The sequence below is a fragment of the Tyto alba genome, unplaced genomic scaffold, assembly GCF_018691265.1.
Source record: "Tyto alba isolate M040663 unplaced genomic scaffold, T.alba_DEE_v4.0 Super-Scaffold_7, whole genome shotgun sequence".
NCBI classification, from domain to species: Eukaryota; Metazoa; Chordata; class Aves; order Strigiformes; family Tytonidae; genus Tyto; species Tyto alba.
Genome location: NW_024881328.1, coordinates 6,297,132 through 6,319,032, shown reverse-complemented (window position 1 = coordinate 6,319,032; position 21,901 = coordinate 6,297,132). Strand labels below are relative to the sequence as shown.

Here is a 21,901-nt window from a genome sequence, read left to right as displayed (position 1 = left end):
TTGCCTCTTTTTTTTTTTTTTTTTTTTTCCAAATAATCTGCATTCTTGCATTCTATTGTAAATGAAGCAAAGAGAAGTTGCTGGAAAGTGTGTATCGTGTGGCAGAGCAGGACACAGAAGATATCAACTGACAGTAACTGTGTAGAACAGTGCTATGTCAGACAGTGGTGCAAATCCCAACATAGCACAGTATTGAATGAAAAGGTAGAGCAGGCCTTTAAGATCTGAGATGGACATGAACGGGGGGGAAGTGAGTAGGTTGGTTCCAGATCAATTATTTTGATATAGATAAATAATAATAATATTAATATTATTAATTTCGTAAATATATAAAATTTAAGAACTTTACTCATGCACAGCATGCTGCTAGTTCATCTATTTGTATGAGGTCTGCAACTGAATTTAGAATATAAACTCATGAAAAAGGACCAAGAAAATCATGTACAATTACTTTATTGTGGAAACATCACTATGAGAAAAATATATTAATTCATTCTTATCTGATTATTCTTTATCCTTTCCTACATTCATCCTTCCCTTCTCTCCCCACCCAAATAAATACAATGCATGGCATTTAAATAAAACTAGAGTTTGTTAAAACATTTTTATGTTTCAGTAACAATATTAAAAAAAGACAAAAAAATACCTAAAATTTGGATAACCCAAAAATGAGAGTGTTACTGCATAAAGACCCCAGAAAATATAAATGGTAACTTAACAAATGCTGCTTACTCTCTCTTTATTTAGGCAGCATGCATCTCTGCAATAGGACAAACATCATGTCTCGCATAATTCAGTGAAGTAAAACTACAAAACTTATCTCAGTATAATACCCATTCTGTTTTCAAACGCATTCTTCCTCTGATACACTTCGGTATTACATTACACCTGACGTATTTTTCATTCCAACCCTTACCAGGGTTAAAAGCATTTTCTCTTTTTCCATTGACTGAAGATGGGTTCTCCGTATTTATAATCAAGCATTCTCTGTGTTTAAAGTATTAAAATGTGGGAAAGAAAAAAAAAAGCTAACCTTCCTTGCTGCAGTTTGTTTTGGTTTCATCACTGAAATCTCCACAGTCATTGTCACCATCACATGCCCAATGACTTGGGATACATCTACCATTAAAACATCTGAATTGATCAGCAGAACATGAGTGAATACAGCTTAGTTCATCACTTCCATCACCACAGTCGTCATCTGCAAATATTATTTTTTAGAATTAATTTAAAAGATAAAAAATTAAATAAAAGATGTGAGGACAAAAAGGCATTTCCAAAAAGACAAGAGAAAAATAACATACAGTAAATAAAATAGTATGTTTCCTGCCCACGGCCATATGGTAAAATTATTTCTAATGTAAGTAATTCCGTAACTCTAATTTACCAACAGCACTTAACTGACATTTTGGATAGTCCAATCCCTTGCAATTATTCACAGCTATTCAAATCACAGACACCAGCAAGCATGAGAAGGCTGTAGATTTTGTTTTCTTTAGTTGTGTGTAACTACACAGGCTTCTAAACACAGTGGTTTTACTTTATTCTCAGCGATTTATTATGTTTACTTAGACAGTTAAGCACACACACAGAGAACTTCATATAACCCAAAATGAAAACCTGATGTCAAAATTTCTTTCCAGTAGCATTAAAGATGTTTCCATGTACTTGCAACAGTGAAGGTGGAGAAAGGTGGCAGCACATAAAGGTGGAATGTAGTTTCTCATTACTCTAATGTTGTAGTCACTACAACAATCTTAAAGCAATTCCCATAATTTGATCATGATCACCAAAGGAGGGAAAAGCTAAATATATTAGGTAAACACTAAAGGGTCTCCTTCCACAGAATTTCAGTAAGCACACTGTGATAATTCAGAGAATTTGTCCATTTACAGCTATTAATTCCTGTCAGCCTCAAAATTATAGTAATATCAAATGCTATAGTGGACGAAGAACCAACCCAATGTTATTAGGACTGGCATAACATCACTCCTACATCACAAGCTCTGAGAGATGATTAATTTGAACAGCTATCATTCAAATATGTACTCTTTCAGACAAAAGGAACAACTACATTACAAAGTTTTCCTAGCTTTCTATCTTGAGGGAATTTATTATATCGAACTTGCCCTCAAGCAAAAAAAAAAAAAAAAAAAAAAAATCAGATATCTTGGTCACTGGAATATTTTTTTTTCCTAAAACTAGAAAATACTTTCATAAGCAATAGCTTCACTTCTCTTTTTTTAATCATCACACTTAATTTTACAGAATATACTATTTGTAACTATTACCATATCCACTGAATCGTTCCTTGTATGAAGCTTCAATATTGCTGCCTTCTAGGTCAGGTTGGTAATTTAAAAATACTATATTCCCTGACCACTTACAAGCCAAACTGGAAATATCAATCTCAGAAGAAAAGAGTAAGTATCAAAGCAATATTTATGTAATATCTACTATATTCATTTCAGATACAGAACACTTGTTACTTGCCTGAATCACAGAGCCATTTGCTGCTAATGCATCTTCCATTTTTGCATATAAATTGAGTTAGTGGCTCACACGTTGGGAATTCTGTGGAGGTGTTCAAAACAACATAAAAACTGTTTAATGTATATGCTCTTTAGTAACATTTTCCACCTTCCTATATGTATAAATTTCACAAATGTATTCTATCAAACATTTGCACCTGCCAGATATTTAAGCTGGAGGGAAGAAAAATGTGAGACACCAAAGAAAGGATAAAAAGGATTTTAACTGTAAAGACTAGTCCAAACCCTATCCTTCCTCAGCGTGGACCACTGAAATGCATTATTCTGTGTCATATAACCTGGTCCTATATTCCCATCAGACCACTTTGTCACTAAGCACGCTAATATTTACAACTAATTATATCTTGACAAAGGATAAAACCCACATTTTTGATGTGTTTATTTATATAAAAACATTCTCCAATTCCAATAGCACTGCCAGAAAAGACAGGAAATGAAAGACTATAAAATGAGATGGTTAAGTACCAAGCAAAAGAACAGTCAAGAAATAGTTACTGTACACTGACATAATAAAATCTCAAATTATAGTGTCGCTATTTACAATCATTTCCTCCAAGCATTGCAGTAAAAGTAGTAGAAAACCGAGACACTCATTCATAGAGACCCACCTATATTACTCACAGAGATTCGGTTTTATAATTGTCTAATATGTTTCTGCATAGAAGAACTTGAATTTTTTCAGGCTTCTTTTTCTTCTAAAACTGATAACATAGCTAGGTATATGCATTCATACAATTAACATGTTAAACAGTGCTTGTACCCGTTAAGTTTGGCAAACACAAGATCTACTTTACAAAACCTAGCAATTCTTAGGAAACAATCTGAAAGTCTAACAATTCAAAAAGAATAAGGAGCCCAAATTCTCTATACAGACCAGCAAGAGAATAAGACAAATAAAGGAGATGTACAACTACAGTGATACTCAGCTACAATATATGCCTTATGTGCTGGAAGTAAAGTTGAAAGCAATTTTAATTTCGCTTTTTAGTGGTTCAATAATTTTTCCAGAAATTTAACTCATATTAAATGTAATTTTCCCCTTTTCCATACATGAATGCCTTCATAACTTTATTTTCTTTATGTTCATCTGTCTACCCAAGACCTGTATAAAGAGACAGAAAATAATTAAGATTAATTGTGATTATCCTTACCACCAACCATCTCCTGATTCTCAGCCCACCACAGCCTTTCCAAGAATTTTTTGCAGTATCTCCAGGGTCTGCTTCTCATAGCCCCAGCCTCCAACAGCACCCACAGCTCCCTCTCACATCCGAGAGGACAGGCACGATGCCTTCCCTCATTGTCCCTATGCTCCCCCCAGTACTGCCTTCCCTTCCCATAATCTCTTTTACAGCAGAGATACATATCCTGTGGCTGACTTACAGCCACCCCTGTGCTGACTGCCCTGGAGACAGAGAAAGCAAGAAAGGTGACTCCTGAGCTGCCAGTGAAGTGTCTCCAGTGTAGACACTAATCTCATTTCTCCCTGCTACCCAGCTGTCCTGTAGAAGCTCCAGTTCTTTGATACTCCTTTCACCCTTCTGCTATTGAGTGAAAATGGTATGACAATGCACTGATAAACAGATGGACACAAAAGATGACCATAAGTCTTCCTTTGGGAAAGCAGCGAAAAAGAAAGGTCCCTTTTCAAATTTTCTTCAGGAATGTCATGCTTCTTTGTAAATCTGTTTGTATCCTAAAAAAAGTGTATGCATTACAATACTGGCATCATCTTTGCAGTCCTGCTTGCCCCAGCTATATGCCAATATAAGTATGCTTAAGTTCTTGAATTAACAGAAGCCAAAATTTATTCATAGCCGAAAACTGGTGCAGTTAAAAATCAGTGATTCCTAAAGGTAATGAAAAGCAAACCATGATTCTACTTTCAATATAAACACTTTCAAATACTAGAATAATTTTAAACTGTTTCATAGAAGAAAATAGATACCACTAAACAGATTAGCTAAATTCCATTAGCATGTCCATTAGCCATCAAATTTTAAGACAGAACGAAAAATTGAATATATGAGATGCACAACCACAGTGTTCAAGGATAAAAAAAAACAAGATTCTAAAAGATCAAACATATGTAAAGTTTGGCCACACTGAAAAAGAGCAGGTGAAATAAATTAAGTGATTTGATATGATATTAAGTGATATGAATAAATATCCCAGATCAGCTGACAGGATATGAAGCAAAACACATGGGAAGAAATTACAAAGATGACATTATCATCTCTGTATTGATAAGGTGTCTGAGAACGCAAGGTACAGGCAGCCAGATAAACTATCATAGTGCCCAGTGCCATGCTGTACCATTACACAGAATGTCACAATTTTAGAGTTTCAAAATATGAGTACATTGGGATCACCTATTGCACCTCCGTACACAACAGAACTTCATTTGAAGCATGGCCATCATAAGTCTACCTTAGTAATAATCTCATCTGTACTCACATAATGATTTAATTTTTATTTAGATTTTGTCAAATGTGTCATCTGTTTTGAAGTAACTGATCAGATATCAATTACTGTCAATATAAAGTTACCTTTTTTTTTTTTTTTCTGGTTTATAACACTATTAAAAGGAAAAAAGAAGAAAGTAATGAGAAGTAAGATAAGAGAAAGCATGTGAATATTCCAGGAAACAACTATTTACATGTAAAAATCCTGAAATAGCTTGAATGCAGTTATAGAAGAAAGAGGTGCTGTGAATTACATAGGGACTTAAAAAGTAATAATGTAAGCTCAACTAATGAGTATTAGCTGGTTGTCAGTCACGAATAATTCAAAATTAAACAAATTTAAGGGATTATGGATGAACTGAATTTACTGATGGGATCCTACATGTTGCCTTCCATAGATTCTCTGTTAATTGAGATTCTGGAGATTTATGTTTACTGAACACAAGGTATCATGGCGTCAGTCTATGACTTTCACATACATATTTACTTTCTATTATTTCCTTGTTCTCCACTGCAGGTGCTTCATAAGCATTGAGATCTTTACAGAAAAACTTTTCTAAGTAATAGAACTCTAATAACTCTATTAAAAAGGTTTATAGCAGTAAGGTGTTTCAAAAAAGCAACAAAAATGTTTTATCAACTGCATTGCTTTCATGGTTTGATTTTAAGAAACAGTATATTTCTGTAACAGTGAGTCAAGTTAGAATATCAGCTATATCTGAGAAAAATACAGGTCTAACTACTAAGTATCCTAACAAGTACATTTTAGATTTTAATTTCTTTGTGCACAACCTGCCACTTCATGTTTACATGGTTGATGCTACTAAAATAATCAGTCAGCATTCTTTCTTGAAAACTCTCAAGAAGTCATTTCAGAAACATATCCTATTATATTGTGACACAGTAATTCATATAAGTCTAATAACAGCACAAATATTACCTTGTAAAGAGGGAACACCCTGATACAATATCTTGCAGACAGCTCATTGACCCTTTTGCTCTCAGACTCATGGCAGTTACCTGTGAGCTGCCACACAGATGAAGGCAGTCATGCTGACTTATAAAAACCTTAATTGTTTGGAAGCAGCTGATTAGAGAGAGTGCAACTCTCTTTGCAATATCTCAGCAAAGCAGCAATCAGCAGAGCTGCTGATACTCTCACGATATAAGCAAGAAAGACTATTGTTTTCTGTAAAATACAATATCAAAATAACCTTCTGTTCAGACTTGAAACAGTCTGATTTTATTGACATCTAGAATATGCTGAGGGGGCCCACGTGAAGAGGTATGCGGCTGAGATAAAGATCAATTTTTGAAGCTGACAGTATTTGATAATGGGCTGTAAATGAGAACAGTGTTGATCGATCTGCATATTTGGTATTGTAGTTAAAAACTCGTTAATAGAAAGTGCAGCCCTTGCTTTGGGCTTATTTATTAATCAAATATATTATATTTGCCATTTCAGAAACAATATTATCAGTTCATGCAAAAACAAAAAGGCTCCTCCTACTTTTTCCATCTGTCAGTTCCTGTGAAAAAAAGATCTTCATATGTTTAAATTTTCATAGAATAATTTTACTTTTTTTTAAAAAAGAAAACTTACTTACCACAGGATGTCATTTCATCTGTTTCATCTCCACAGTCATCCTCCCTGTCACAGAGCCATGATGTCGGAATACAGCGTCCATTCCCACAAGAAAATTGGTCAACCTGACACGTTCTTGCTGTCAAGACAAAACACTCCAAAAATGCAAGGGAAATGGACTAAACCTGTTACGTCTCCTGGTGCATGTCTGTATGCAGAAGGTGCAAGTCTGGAGGGCATCTCCTGCTCTGCTGCACATTTTACCTGATCTGACTAAACATCATTCACCTCCTTTGATTTCAGAGAAAACTGAGGTCATCTTCAGCACTGTGTTCTACCTCTGTTATGTAGAATCCTTAGTGGTTTCTTCAACATATGAGGACATGAAGTTTTATAAGTAATTATACAAAACTAATAGTAGAAAAGCATTAATATTTGATAAATTAACGTTAGAGCTAGAGTTGAAGTAAACAAAAATCTGGGCATAAAAATGTATAACTTACAATTGGAATATTAACAAATTGTGTTTCGTAACATAAACAACATTTTAGTGAAATCCATATTTACACAGAGAAATGGCAATATAACATGTGTGTTATGTGCCTGGCCTCACTGTTCTTAAAATCTTTGCCTTTGCAAATATGCAACTGTAATGATCCATTAAAGGAAACAATGTATGTCTGTCTTATTAAGAAATAAAGAATACTAAAAGAAATCATGCTATATATCTACTTAAGTTACTTTGAAAGCCAATGAGCAGTAAAACTTCAATAAAAATCTAATGTATAAAACCAACATTACTTATAATTTTGTTTATTCACAATGTGAGCCGATAACTACAATCCCCGTGATAGTGACGCAGATTTTTATTCCAAATTTTAGATTTTAGAGTTCATCTATATGTGATTCCACACTTGAAAAAAAATGACTGACACATCAGAAGCCCCAATAATCAAAAGAATATTTCTTCATTTGGTATTCTCATTTACAATTTTCCTTTTTCTTCATAGACATGCCCCAAGATGTAACAAATAAATAGAAGTTTAAAATATTTCAAAGAAGTTTTTAAACATAAATAGTGTTTGCCACTACAGGAACAGAGAAAAACAAGAATACAAAATTTCAACCCATAGCCAATTGACACAGGGATGAAACGTATGGTCTTCAAATCAGACTCACATCCTACAAGTAAACAGCTGAATATCAAAGGATATCAAGATGTATTACAATCTGGAGTAATACAGTAGAGGTGATAGGGACACTATAGGTCGGCATTTGTGCTAGAGTGCTTTTAGCCAAACCGCAGAAGTAACAACTACAACTGGTTATTCTACATATGAAATTTAAAAAGGAAATGAGTTCAGGGAATATTATAATACACAATGTATGCTGTCTTTCACTGCATTTCAGTTTAAAATAGTCATTATCTTATTGATGCCTGATATTTTGTATATCAGATATTCAGTGATTGTTTAGTGTACCCTACTGACAAGCACAAATCACTTCCATACAAGCAAAGGACAGAGTTGGAACTCCAGGACTTACTGCAGTGGAATCAGTAAACAATCTTCATCTTGGTATTTCCTTAAAAATCCACTATACAGTTAATAAAATCAATTTCAAGGTACCATAAGGAAACTGAATAAATGATACTGCTTATGTCAGCATAAAATAAAATTTACTAGTGACATGGCACTCATCACAGCATGTTAACAAACAAAATTCAAACTGCCAAAAAAGATTTAGCAGGACAAGTTTGTACCTAAGCAGTGTTTTGACAGTCAACCCATATGGATAGATTAAGTGCTGAATTACTTTGGAAAGCGCAGTCAAGCATAAGGATTAAGTAAAATATAATTTGTATTCCAGACTTAGTGGCACCAAAATCTGAATTAATTTAAAATGACCACAATCAGATTACTAGTAGCAGATTGGTTCAGTTCAGTCCAACCGGGATTGAACTGTTTATGGAAATGCAGTTAGAACAATTGTATACACATCCAAGTAAAATTTTTACCTGCACAGGTTTTATTTGATTCATCTTCATTATTACCACAATCATTAGCTCCATCACAAAGCCACCTCTTGGGAATGCAGCGATTATTTTGGCACTTAAACTGATCATCAGGACAACTATGATTGACTGAGGAGAAAAAATGAGAGTTTTTCCCCTAAGAAAGTAATCAGAGAAAACCAGCTGAAAATAATACATTAAATGGTATTCCCTGGTGATGCAGTTAGTATGGTTATCCTGTACATGTAATCAACATGATATAAAAATTGTTCAGTACACTAGTCAATTAAAAATTATTGAAGTAATTTGATCTTAAATTAAACACAGAGTAATGATTCTTGTATCATACTAGTGTCAATATGGAGATTCTCTTCTAATAACTACTAAGTGGTAACAGGTAGTAGCATTTTGCAATGTTGCAATTTCTTTAAAAAAAAAAAAATCCTCAATCACATTTTATCAATGTGATGAGGTTTGCAAACTGAAGTACATATAAACAAAAGAAAACTCTAAAATGAACAGATGCAAGTTGCTAAAAGCATATCTAAAATATTATACCACAGTGGGCAGGGATTTGGACAGGTTATAAAATGGTTCTAAAATGATGTACATTACTGTCAGTGGCCACATATAAATCTTCTGTTTACTTACCATGAAATTGTAGGCGTCAAAAACTGAAATATGCAACACAGTGTAAAAATGGCAAAAAAAAAAAATCTGGTATTCAGGAGTGAACAAAGTATCTGACAAACATGTTTTTACTAGCTACCTAGTATCATGGAAAGGATGAAGACTGAATCCACAAAAATTATGTAAATACTATTTGCCTGGTCTTGCTGCTGCTGCTGTAGTAAGTATATATGTTCTGCTTCTTTTATGCTAAGAACAAGATCTATTAGCAGATCTTGCTAATCTTGATCTACACAGGAGCAGTAAACTATACACCGCTTCAAATGCTGGGTTAAAAATAATCTCAAGCTATTTTCCACCTACTCAGCCATCCACAGTCTCTCTTTTAAAGTTTAACATATATCTGGAAACAAACGGTATTTAAAATGAAAGGATGTCTTGCAGGCTTATCCTTGACATTTCAGTAGCTCTTATCTTTGACCTTTCTACCTATTCTTCCTATTCAAAACAAAGAGAGAGTGCGATATCAATAACACATGAACCCTTCATGAGTGTTCTGTGTGGAGGGTGCAAGAACACTCAAAGTAAAGATTAATTAATATTCAGAGCTGAACGGTAACCCAAATCTCATAATACTTAAGAAGCAACCTAGTTTGCAGTGTGACTGGATAATAAAACTGCTATCATCCATGTATTAAAACTGAAACTGGAATACTTAAAATCTGACTAATACTAGACATAGATTGTGTTTTAAATGATAGTTAAGCTTGTGGTCATATATATTTACTGATGTGTGTGTATTCTATTCATAATAGTAAATATTTCAGACTAACTAAAAAAGAACTATTGAAGTTACTATAGCAACTGCTGAAAAGAAATTAAGGTTATCATACAGGCCACCTGAACTACGTATCACATACAGATCTGGGACAGGATTATGATTTCACCTATATCTGTATTCACCTCTAAGAATTACAAGCTTTGATCAATGAATTGGTCTACATTACACTAATTTAAACGAGAATTAAGACAAGTCTGCCAAAAGATTTTCCTTCTCACTGTGTTTATTAGCTGAGCTCCTTATTTAAGTGTAAGAATTCCTGGAATTAAAATAAAATTTGAGTAAGTGTTACAATTCAGAACTGGTCAAATGTTTTGAAAATAATTAGGATTGAAATCAGTAATGTCTACTACATGGAGCTATCAAAATATATAAAAACAGGAAAAAAACCAAACTGGCTATGCAACAGCCATACCTAAAAAGACCTAGGCATTACAGAGGATCACAAGTTCAGCATACATCAGCAACAACAGGCCACTGTGAAGCAGGCAAGATTTACCCAAGAATGTATGAACAGGACTATCAGCCCTCAAACACATTCTCTCAGCCTAACCAGCTTCACAAAAGCCCCAGCAGAATTACATGCCTCCAGTTTTGGACATCCAACCCCTAGGATCACTTGGCAAAGTTCAGAAAAGAGCAATGAAATCTAAAAAATCCTGTAATCTACTGGAAAAAAAAGAACAGATTAGAGTTGTTTTGTCTCCAAGAGGTAAGAATGAGAGACTATGCTAAGAGTTTTCTGACATAGAACAATGCTGCACAGTAGAACATATCAGTTCATGTCTACAATTGATGGGGAAAAAAAATAATGTATTTAGATTTGTGTAGGAGATCTGGTTTAGAGAAATGATCTGATGATAGAAATAGGAAGCACTGTGACAAACTGAGAAAGGAAAGGAATTTTCACTGCCGTGACTTTAATTTTATAGCAGGCTATCTAAGTGTCTTCCAGCAATTACATGGATACATAATTGGTATGTTTTCTATTATTTTTAATTTTGAACTCTACAGCAAAAAAAAATACAGCCCTAGTAAAACTGTATTTTTAAAGACCAAGTAGATCTATTTTAAAACTGGAAGGGGAAGGTTGTTTTTGTTGGTTTTGGTTTGGATTTTGGTGGGGAGAGGGGGCTATGGTGGTTTTATTTTTTAAGATATACATTACATAATCCCAGAAATGTTTATGGTTGGAAGGGACCTGTTGATATAACCTAGTCTAATCCCCTGATCAAGCAAGGCTAAAAGTAGAGCAGGTTTCTCAGGACTGTGTCCATATAAGCATTGAGTGACTCCATAGATAGAAACTCCACAACCTCGCTGGGCAATCTATTCCAGTGTTCGACTATGCCCCCAGTAAAAAATGTTTTCTTGTGTTCAGATAAAATGTCATGGTTTTCAGTTTGTGTCCATTGCCTCTTGTCCTGCCAGTGGACACTAGTAAAAAGAGTCTGGCTCCTTGTTCTTCATTCCCTTCCATCAGGTATTCATACACATTGGTAAGATGCCTCCTGAGCCTTCTCTCCCCCCAGTTTGAATGACCTCAGCTCTCCCAACTTCTGGGACAGATGTGCCAGTCCCTTAATCACCCTAGTGGTCCTTTTCTGGACTTGGTCTTGTAAGTCCCTAACTTTTTCGTACTGGGGAGCTCAGACTAGACACAGTCCTCCAGATATGACTTCATAAGGGCTGAGCAGAGCGGAAGGATCACATCCCTCAACCTGGTGGTGATGCTCTTCCCAAAGCATCCCAGGACGCTCCTGGCCTTCTTTGCCATGAGGTGCATTGCTGCCTAATGGTCAGCTTGCTGCCCACCAGTACCCCAAGTTCCTTGTCTGCAAAGCTGCTTTCTAACTGGATGGCCACCAGCATATACTGATGCCTGGAGTTATTCCTCCCCAAATGCATTTCTTCTTACTGAATTTCACCATATTCCTCTCCATCCAATCCTCCAGCCTGTCAAGGTTCCTCTGAATGGCAGCACACTCAGCTGGTGCATAAGCCACTCTTCCCAGCTTCGTATAATATGCAAACTTGCCGAGAGTGCACTCTGCCCTAGTAACCAATTAAGAGGTTACTGGCCCCAGCATTAACCCCTGGGGCACACTGCTAGTGACTTAGCTCCAGCTGGACATTGTGCCACTGATCACAAGCCCCAAGGCCTGGCCACTCAGTTTCCAATCTACTTCACTGTCCACATACCTAACCCATTCTTTGTCAGCTTGTTTATGAGGACGTTAGGGCAGACAGTGTCAAAAGCCTTACTAAAGTTGAAGTAAATAATATCCACTGCTTTTCCCTCTTCCACCAAACTGGTCACATCACTGTAGAAGACTATGAGGTTGGCTGAGCGTGACTTCCCCTTCATAAATCCATGCTGACTACTCCCAACCACTTTGTCCTTTGTGTCTTTGGAAATGGTTTCTAGGACTAATTGCACCATCACTTTCCTAGAGATTGAGGTGAGGCTGGCCCTGCTTTGTGAAGGTTGGACTAGAGATATTCTGAGGTCCCTTCCAACTTGAATTATCCTGTGACCCATACAAAAAACTGCAAAGTGGGAAACAAAGAAAAAAATACCAACATTTAAAGAATCAGAAATCACAATGTCAAAAACCAAAAGATGACTGCTGTTGTACTATGCTATGAAATGAGTACACGATTGTCATTTGAAACGACTATGATTATATGGAGGAAAAGAAAATTAAAACTTTACATGAATGACTGAAGGATTATCAGTTTTGTTTGTCCCCTATGACGTAAATTATTTTGTTGCCAATTTTTAAAATACAGTAGGAATTGTGGGTTAAAATGTAAAAGCATACATACAGCAAATTTCAGAATGCTCATCACTGCCATCCAAACAGTCATCATCGCCATCACAGCGCCAGCGATCCTGGATACAGCGCTTATTGTTACACTGAAACTGTTCAGCTTTGCACAACTGTGGTAGCACTTCTCCATGTTTAACTACAAAAAATATCCAAGAAGCACAACTTTTTTATCAGATAGATACATACAGAATGCAATACTACCTCACCAGAGATATAAATTCTTGTTACCACTCTTCAGAACATTTTTTTAGTAAACTTTGCATATTTGAGGTAATTCCACCTGAAGCCTGTAGCAGCATGCATATCTGAGTGTATGGCTGAGGTAATATATTTTCAGTAGATGGAAGAACTCGGAACAGAATGGCACTCAAACTGTTTTCTAAATTGGTGCTTAGATGACAGAGTAAAAATATGTTTAAAATATTGCAATGCCTCATCAACAGTGAAAAGAAAATATTCATACAGACACAGACCAAATTCTGGTGCACGTTAAAGGGCTAGAAAATGATTACTGAAAAGCTGATTTTTGTATCCAAGCAACAACTCAAACACCTGCATTATGCACTGGTACAGAGTCGGCAAAGAAGAAAGGATAAAATTCTGCTGAGGTAGAATTAAGTAGCAAGCTAGAGGCTTATTGATAAATCCAGACAGATACATTTCTCAACGTAAGGTTCAGAATGCTTAATGTGTAAATACCACACATTTCTCTGTGACCCTATGAGGAACACCAACGTCCTTAGAAAGAGATGGGCAATGAAGTGTGTTGGGGAAAAAGCAGGAAACCTGCTTCATTCAGATCTGAAAGTTTCTAATCTCTCTTCCTAATGCTTACATTCCATCTTACCAGTGAGAAGTCCACCTTCCAGTATTTTCTGCTAAAAAGAAAAATAGTTTTCTTTAGCAACAGTGATGGCTCTGCTAGCCATGAATTTGGGTCAAATTCAAGGTAATTGCAAGCTCAATAATGCTCATCATGTTATGAAATAATCCTTATGCTTTACTCATCTCTACTAGGCTTATTGCCAGAGACCTATGCAAAGTCTTACACTCTACACTTCCAGAAATAGATCAATGAGTTTAAAGGGGAAAATAGAATTTTGAGTAAGTTACAAATATGTGGTCTAAGCATTTAAAAATATACCTGTATTTTCTGATGAGTTGTTATTTTTAATTGAAAAGCCAACATTTTATCCTTAACACAGTTTCAGTGAAGATATTCAAGGGATGCAAAAAAAAAAAAAAAGGATAGCGAAATTTGCATAGTCTGTGTCAGAACCTACTATATATAAATGCTTGACATGTTTTATGAACGGTTTTGGCATGAACATTTCCTGTGCCAGATTTCAAGTTAAGATATTCCATATAATAATCTGAAAATCAATTATATAGATTTAATATAATATAATAATTATACATTATATGATTTAATTAATTATATATATTTAATATAATATAATAATTAATATTATATAATAATTATATTTAAAATATATTTAATAAATATATTTTTTTAATTATATTTTTTAAAAGAGGTCAGTGAAACATTTAAGTGCTTTATCATATCAGACATTATGAAATATTTTCCAATGCACTATATCCCCAAATCCTGTGTACTTAATATTTTTTTTTTAATTTATTTATTTTTTTAAAAATCTATATTGTATTTAATCAACTGTCTTCAAATAGCATCTTTATTCAAGGAATATTGCTTTGTCTTATGGAACCACAAAAAGCCTCTAGGAGACTGTACTTTCTTGTTTTATTTTCAGATTTGACCTGATCCTTTAACAGTAGTATCAACTCAGATATTTAAAAAATTCTTACTCATGCAGGTTGTACTGTTTTCCTCCAAAACCTGATTATCAGCACAGGCACAAACTCTGCCTCCAGGAATGGCTAAACAAAGAGTGCTGCAGCCTCCATTATTGACACGACATGCGTTATCACCTGTGAAAATAAAAAAAAAAGCAACTTTAAAACTAACAGCCATGCTAGAAGATTTTATACTTAGAATGTCAGCACACAAAGAATTTTTTACAATTATTTTCCTCTCATTTTAGGGACACATTATTCTCACAGTTTGGTTATTACAGGTCATAATATTTAAGCAATTTTAGTTACAGGTGGCAATAACCTATAAGAATAAAAAAACCCAAAACCAAACACAACTACACCACCAGCTCACAACATTCTATGTCCCTTTTTTATGAAGGTAACAAATACTACAAAATATGACACAGCTACATGCACTCTTAGTTTTAAGAAATTAAACAGTATATAAAGGAATGTGCTGAAGTATATTGGCATCTGCACGGTAAAACACTGTGACTACAAATGCAGACAAAGAAAAAAAGAGAAAGGAAACAAAAAATAAAAGTACAATGAGATCTATGGGTAGATAGAATATAAGGCGGATATTCTATTACTCTTCTGAATACATCTGCTATTTCTCTGCCGCCTTTTTCTGTGTTATTGTTTCTTCCCAAAAGCTGCATGCTGCTGACATGAGGAAACTGACAGCTGTTAAGTATTTTAATCATCTACCAAGGACTGCTGCATCCTCACCACCTCATTCCTCAGGCAATCAGACGTAAAACCAAAATTCATTGAAGCAAATGTTACAATTTCTGTTTGTGTCACTTTAGTCATGACCTAATTGCTTAGATATGCACTGCTGAGAACATTCAACTGCTTACGATCAAAGCTCTATTAATTTCAAGTGTTGGTGACAACTGACTATGATCAGGCAAGTTATAAAACTTCATGTCTGCTGAAACTTTAAATTAAAGCTTCTTTTCTTTTTGTCATCTTCCTGTCCTAGAGAAAAGCAGGTGTTCCTTCCTCTGCTCCTTCTTTTTAGGTGTACAAAACATTCATCAACTTCCTGGGTTAAAACAGACTCCACACAATTCCCACTCCTCAAAGCATTACCACTTGTCTTTTCAAAGAAAACATAATTTTAATTTCTCATAGAGGTAGCTGTGAACACACGTATTAAATTGTCGTATCAGAGCCAGACCCGCACATGCAGGGAAACATTTTCAAATTATCAAATGAACATCAGATAACCAGAAAATAATTTAAGGATTTGAAAATTTTCAAATTTTAAGATGTATCTCAATATATCTTACAATATAGACCTTGAGCATTTCATAATAATCTATTCCTAGACTTTTTTCTGATGCACCATACATCATTTATTAGAAGCAAATATGCCTACAGTCCATTAAAACCCCATTGAGCTTTCAAATTTGTGTAAAATAATTAAAAGACTGTTATGAGTTGCCACTGTGGTACTTCTACTTTCACTGGGCAGGCAAGAATGTAGCTGTATGAACAGGGAAAACTGGAAGTCTCTATGAAGTGTGAGGGCTGGATCACAATTTTAGATAGAGCAGTTCCAACTGAGACTGGACGCTTAAAAATAATTTATTGGATTTTGACTTTGTGTTTTAGACTATGACATTGTACAAGAAATTGACTCCATTAACGTCTGTGCTCACCAAAACCCAAACAATATGAAGAAAACATCGAAAGAGTATGAGATATATTTGCATCTGAATCTTGGAAAACCTCAGGCACAACACCACCTCAGACAAGGTAGCCTTGTAACTAACTCTACATCTTTATAGGACCACCCATTATACAAATCAAAGAATGTCAGTAGCACAAAAATTTAAGAAGATATCAGAAGCTGCCCAAACAAATAAACCAAAACACAGTCTTCAAAAATGAATCAGAAATCACAGAGCGCAAGTCCAGGAAATTGGCAGTGACTTAAAGAATATATGTGAGTTTGTCAGATCACTAAAAAAGAATAAGGCTATAGAATAAAAGACTACTAAAGAAAAATACAGAAAACACTTTGAAAATCCTTGATGATTCTGAAGCCCAATGCAAGCTTAAAATAAATAAAATAAAAATTAAACCACAAGATTAAAGTCAACTGGTCCGTACTGAAGATGAAAAGTTTCTACTTAACCTCATAATTAGGATGACACACTACTGCACAGTAGGTTACTTGCTAAGTGAAAAAAAGAGAGGATGACAAGGAAAATACAAGTACCAAAAGTTAAAGCAACAAGATCCTAAATAAAAAGGTCTATAAAGAGAACTTCAAGGAAGTTTTCAACCTGACTGTGCAATGAGACCTTCAGTCCCATCAGTCTTGCTGAAGAGTCTCCTAGGTTAAAATGTCTCCTGAAATGCAGCACAAGTTAAGTCCCTTTCTTGAGCAAGCTGTGGAACTCATTTAGCTACCAAGTATTTATGAAATTAAATTTCCTCAACTGCTGTTCATAACAGCTATTTCATATGGGTGTTCTTAAAATATTCCCAAAATTTTAAAACTACTTTCAAAGATATTATAGTGTTTTTCATATTTTGCCAGCTTTTAAAAAGAGCTGCTGTCTTGCAGCTTCCATATGATTAAATTAGGCTGATTCCATTTTAATTGTCTAAAAAAATTAGGCCAGAGATATAAAACAACAATGTACTTGCATGTCAGTCATTATTCTCAGAAAAAAAATAATTATGTCAACCATATACATTTGTTTAATCTTCTCATTGAAGGGATACACCAGAGTAATTATTGTTGCTTAGCAATCATTGTACTTTTATGTTTTCACGAGGATTCATTTATGTTTGTACCTTCCCATAAACCTAACCTCAAGCACTGCTAAGTTCTGTAAGCCTACTTTTAGGATCATACCACACATACAAAGAGGAGCAGCCTGGGGCTCAAGCAGCTCTTCTTTGCAATCTGGACTTAAAATAGCAACTGATTTCAAAAGAGGCTATTTTAACTCCTGTAGATGGACTTACACAAGAATTACTTACGTGTGAATAGCAATATTCCCTTTCACAGCAGTGGAAATACCCACAGGCTTTGGCAGGTTCATATGCTTCCTGTAAATCCAACTCCCATGATTACTATGCTTCCCACCACCTCCCCATTTTTTAAGTTATTCCTGACACATAGAGACCCAAAGACTGTGCCAAAGAAAGAGGAAATCTAATGTCTGAAAGCAAAAAAAAAAAAAATTCCTCTGCAAGAGGATCATGCCTCATGAGATACAAAGACAGAGAAAAACACCTCTTAAGGAGATACCAAAAGCTTTGTGTTGCTCCCATAGCACTAAGCAAAGCAGGATTGGCACAGCCAAGTATCCAGAGTTCCTAATAAAATTGCCAGTCTCAATTCAACTATGCCAAAATGAATTGACATGGTTTCTGCTTATGTAGACAGTGACAATAACAGCAGCATCAAAACAGTAACGGCAAAATACCAGAGCCAAATGTTTCTAAGGTACATGAGCATAAGATGTAAAATACAACTCATACCATAAAATGAAATACTGTGGTTTTCTCTTTATCATGATTCAGTCTTAATCTTGCTCTTTTAGAAGACACACAGCCCGCCCCCTCCCCCCCCCCCCAAAAAAAAAAAAAAAAAAGCTTCATTTTCTTTAAATAAATGCCTATGCTCCTTTGGGAACAATTCAAGATCAACCTCACTGAGCATGACAAAATGGGAAGATCCTTAAGGCTTCACTTAGCTTACAAAATTCCAATTGCAATTTCAAAGAATAAATGCATTAATAAGCCAAATTCTTTCTCTCAATATTTAAGTTAAATCAGCTAAAAATGTCTAAGAGGTAATATTTTAGTGTTCTATCTCTGGTGTTCATGTATTTGGAAGCAAATAGCAACTGCTTTCATTATTAAATTTCCCTTTTTTCTAAAAACAAAGGAACTTTCTCAGTACCAAGCAAAGCAGCAGTAGTACTCTGGATTTAAAGCAATCACCACATCCTGCTTAGCAGACACAGTTCAAAGTATTATGACCAACTTGAGGGTAGATTTGGGGGGCAGATTTTGCCTTAAGAAAACCCATGAGCCCAGCAAAAAATCCCAAACATACCATGTTTTTAAATTTCTTTAGAAGAGAGAGTCCCTGAAAAGCATCTGTGATAAGGGACACATTGTTACAATGACCTTGACATAGCACCATACTACACATACTGCAGTTTGGTTTAGGTATTAAAAATTTAGATGCTACAGTATCAGAAATGAGAAACTGTCAGCATTGCCTCCATACTCATAAAACCAATTACAAGTTGGCTGTCTGGACCTCAGCACTCCGTAATGATGTATTAATCCCAATGGATTTCCCTAAGAAACCCTAGCTGGACATATAAAAATACTACTCAGCAGGACAGGGAAGACTTCATATTAACCTGTGGTGAAGGAAACCACTAAGCTTTTCAGTAGGGCCTCAAATCATTAAGGGAGATGTTGTAAAAAGTAGTTTTCCCAAGGAAGACCAAACTAGAAGACATACTTTTGGATAGAGGAGAAGTCCTTTTCTTCTCCAAAGAATATTAACTGCATATCTAAGTCTTCAAATATAGTAAATTTTAAGATTAAACATAAAACCTCCTATACATACAGATATTACATGTCAAATATTTTGCCTATCCATATATGCACTTCCCATTTTATACTTTGGCATCATTTTGAAATTTGAAATAAACTTTGTAAATTACTGGTTGTTTATTTGCTGGATAGAGAAAAAATAATTAGACAAGAAAAAAAATACATTTAATATGTATGGCATATAAAACCTCTGAAATAAACCTATGCAAAATATTTAGTGAGTATATATAGAGAAAATATTCACTGTACTTTATTTTCATATTTACATGTACTCTTTGTATATGCACAGAGATATGTGTATATATATTGGCATATAGATAAATGCCTATAGCAAACATAAAGGCTAAATGTTTTCTCTGTATCTATGAATGCTAAATATTTTTTCTAATGTTCTGTTTCTATTCACTTTGTACTAGTTTATCAGTTGCTCTGTAAGCCATTCATGTGCTTTAACAAGCACATTTTAACACTGTATCTGTAGCATTTGGATAAGTGGTATAATTTACATTTTGTTACTCTTCTGGTTCATGTACAGAATCAAATGTAGCAGGACTGCCAGCACCTTAGTGTCTTTCATTTTCTATAGGAACTGCTGAACTGGAAATGTTCTACATGTCAAAAATTATGATCTATAGAGATTAAAGTGATCTATAGACATTAATATACAATATGGTCATCTTTTAAACGGTATTTTATTTATACTAATTCCTGACGTTCAGTTTTATGTTTGATAGCAGGTATTAACCAGACCTTAAAAATAAATGTTTTTAATTAAAGAGAGCAAATATTCATTAACTCAACACTGTATGCAGTAAATGGATTTCAAAGTTTTCTTCAGTAAAATGCATTTGTAAATTGACCTGTATAGTAGCAATTAGCAACTGCATTTTCTAAACTCCATCCATGCAAACCTATGGTCTTTATCTCATTTCTCTACTGATAAATAGCAACAGCTATGGATTTTTTAACTACTCAAGGGCCACTTACTCTGATCCTGTGTAACAGCACCACATACTTTCAGGAGATCAAGTCATATGGTGATGATGTAGAGCAAGATGGGAGAGAAAATTACAAAAAGGAAAAGATGGACAGGATCTGTGATCTTACTTAAGAAAAGGTAAGTGCAATAATGTATCTTATGTCTTTAAGCCAATGTGTATATGTTTTCTATTCTATTTCATATTTTCACAGTATCTCTGACACACAAGAAAAACAGCATTAAAGGCAGTAGAATAAATACACTGAAGAAATTCAGACAGGTATAATGCTATGATTTGCTTTTTAGTAAGTATGAGATGATCAACAACAATGGATTGAAACATTGGAAAGTGTATTTCTTGTGCCACAAGCCATATTCCTTATTCCGTTGTTGTTCATCCAGTCACCTCAAAATACTAGAAGACCGTAAGGGAAAATATAATTTTATAACAGACCATTGGAGAAATTGTATGTTATGAATACCTTGCTGTTTACGTGGATCATAAATCTGGAGTCCAAACAATGGTGGTCTCTCACTTCTTAACAACGTCACATTCCTTGTAACCAGATCCAACTGGAAAATTGACCCATTCATGTAATCTGTCCAGTAAATATAATTTCCATGATGTGATAGTCCAAAAGGATGGTTCAAATCTTTTCCACTGTAGACTACCTGCAAATAGGTCGGTGAGCATTAGCAAGGTTCAAATAATAACTAATTTTTCTTAGCACATGCTGCAGACAACATAACATGGGAAATAGGAAAACTGAGATAAATACTGTGCCCAAACATAAAAACTTAATACAATAAAATCATATAAAGACTGTTAAGTTGTTCTATGCACCAGCATCAATATATAACTTCAAAACTCTGTATAAATTAATTTCAAGTGTCAACTGTCAGATAAGGCAAAGGAATGTACATAACCATGCAATCATTATGTTCAGTAAATATCTCCCTCCTTCCCTAGCAAAGCAGCATGGTTCTTTGTATAATTTTATGTGTCTATCAAATATTTCAAATATCTCCTTCTTTTAAAGCAAAGAATAGTGTGTATGTGTTCCTTGCTTTTGTTGAAGTGTGAAGTAAGTGCAAACATTTCTTATTTATTTCTGTTTATTCTGTTTATTTCTGGTTTGGGTTGAGATAACTTAAAAAAACAAACAAACAAACAAAATGCCACAGTTTATTCCCAAAATAAGACAAACTTTCTTCCATGCACCTTCTACTTCTGGTTTAACAACTCATATATAAAACTACAAATCATACCTAATTTTTTTATTATTATTATTTTCTTGGCTGCAGAAATGTTCTAAACCTGCGATATTTCCTGTAGCTCCAGTCTCAGGACTCCTTCACAAAGAAGTGCAACTATCACTACACAAGAGCTGTCTGATAAAGAGGAACAGTTCAAAAATATTTTCAATCCCTATAGAGCAAAACCAAAGCTTTAAGAATCTAAACTTACCATCAAGTAAATTACAATAATTAGAATGATTTACTTTAAAAAGACGGAAAACTGCAGAACTCTAAATCATCTACTTTTGGGAGCCCTGCCTT

General features: G+C 34.6%; 1 protein-coding gene across 1 annotated transcript in view; it reads right to left on the bottom strand.

The window, feature by feature from the left end:
• LRP1B (LDL receptor related protein 1B) overlaps positions 1–21,901 on the bottom strand; it is a 754,159-nt gene that overhangs the window by 261,284 nt on the left and 470,974 nt on the right. The window contains exons 13-19 of the mRNA XM_042808487.1: positions 20,824–21,013; positions 14,749–14,871; positions 12,917–13,057; positions 8,620–8,745; positions 6,625–6,741; positions 2,494–2,574; positions 1,034–1,201 (exon numbers count right to left, since the gene is read on the bottom strand). Coding sequence (XP_042664421.1) covers positions 1,034–1,201; positions 2,494–2,574; positions 6,625–6,741; positions 8,620–8,745; positions 12,917–13,057; positions 14,749–14,871; positions 20,824–21,013 — 946 coding nt within the window. The remainder of the gene's footprint in view (positions 1–1,033; positions 1,202–2,493; positions 2,575–6,624; positions 6,742–8,619; positions 8,746–12,916; positions 13,058–14,748; positions 14,872–20,823; positions 21,014–21,901) is intronic.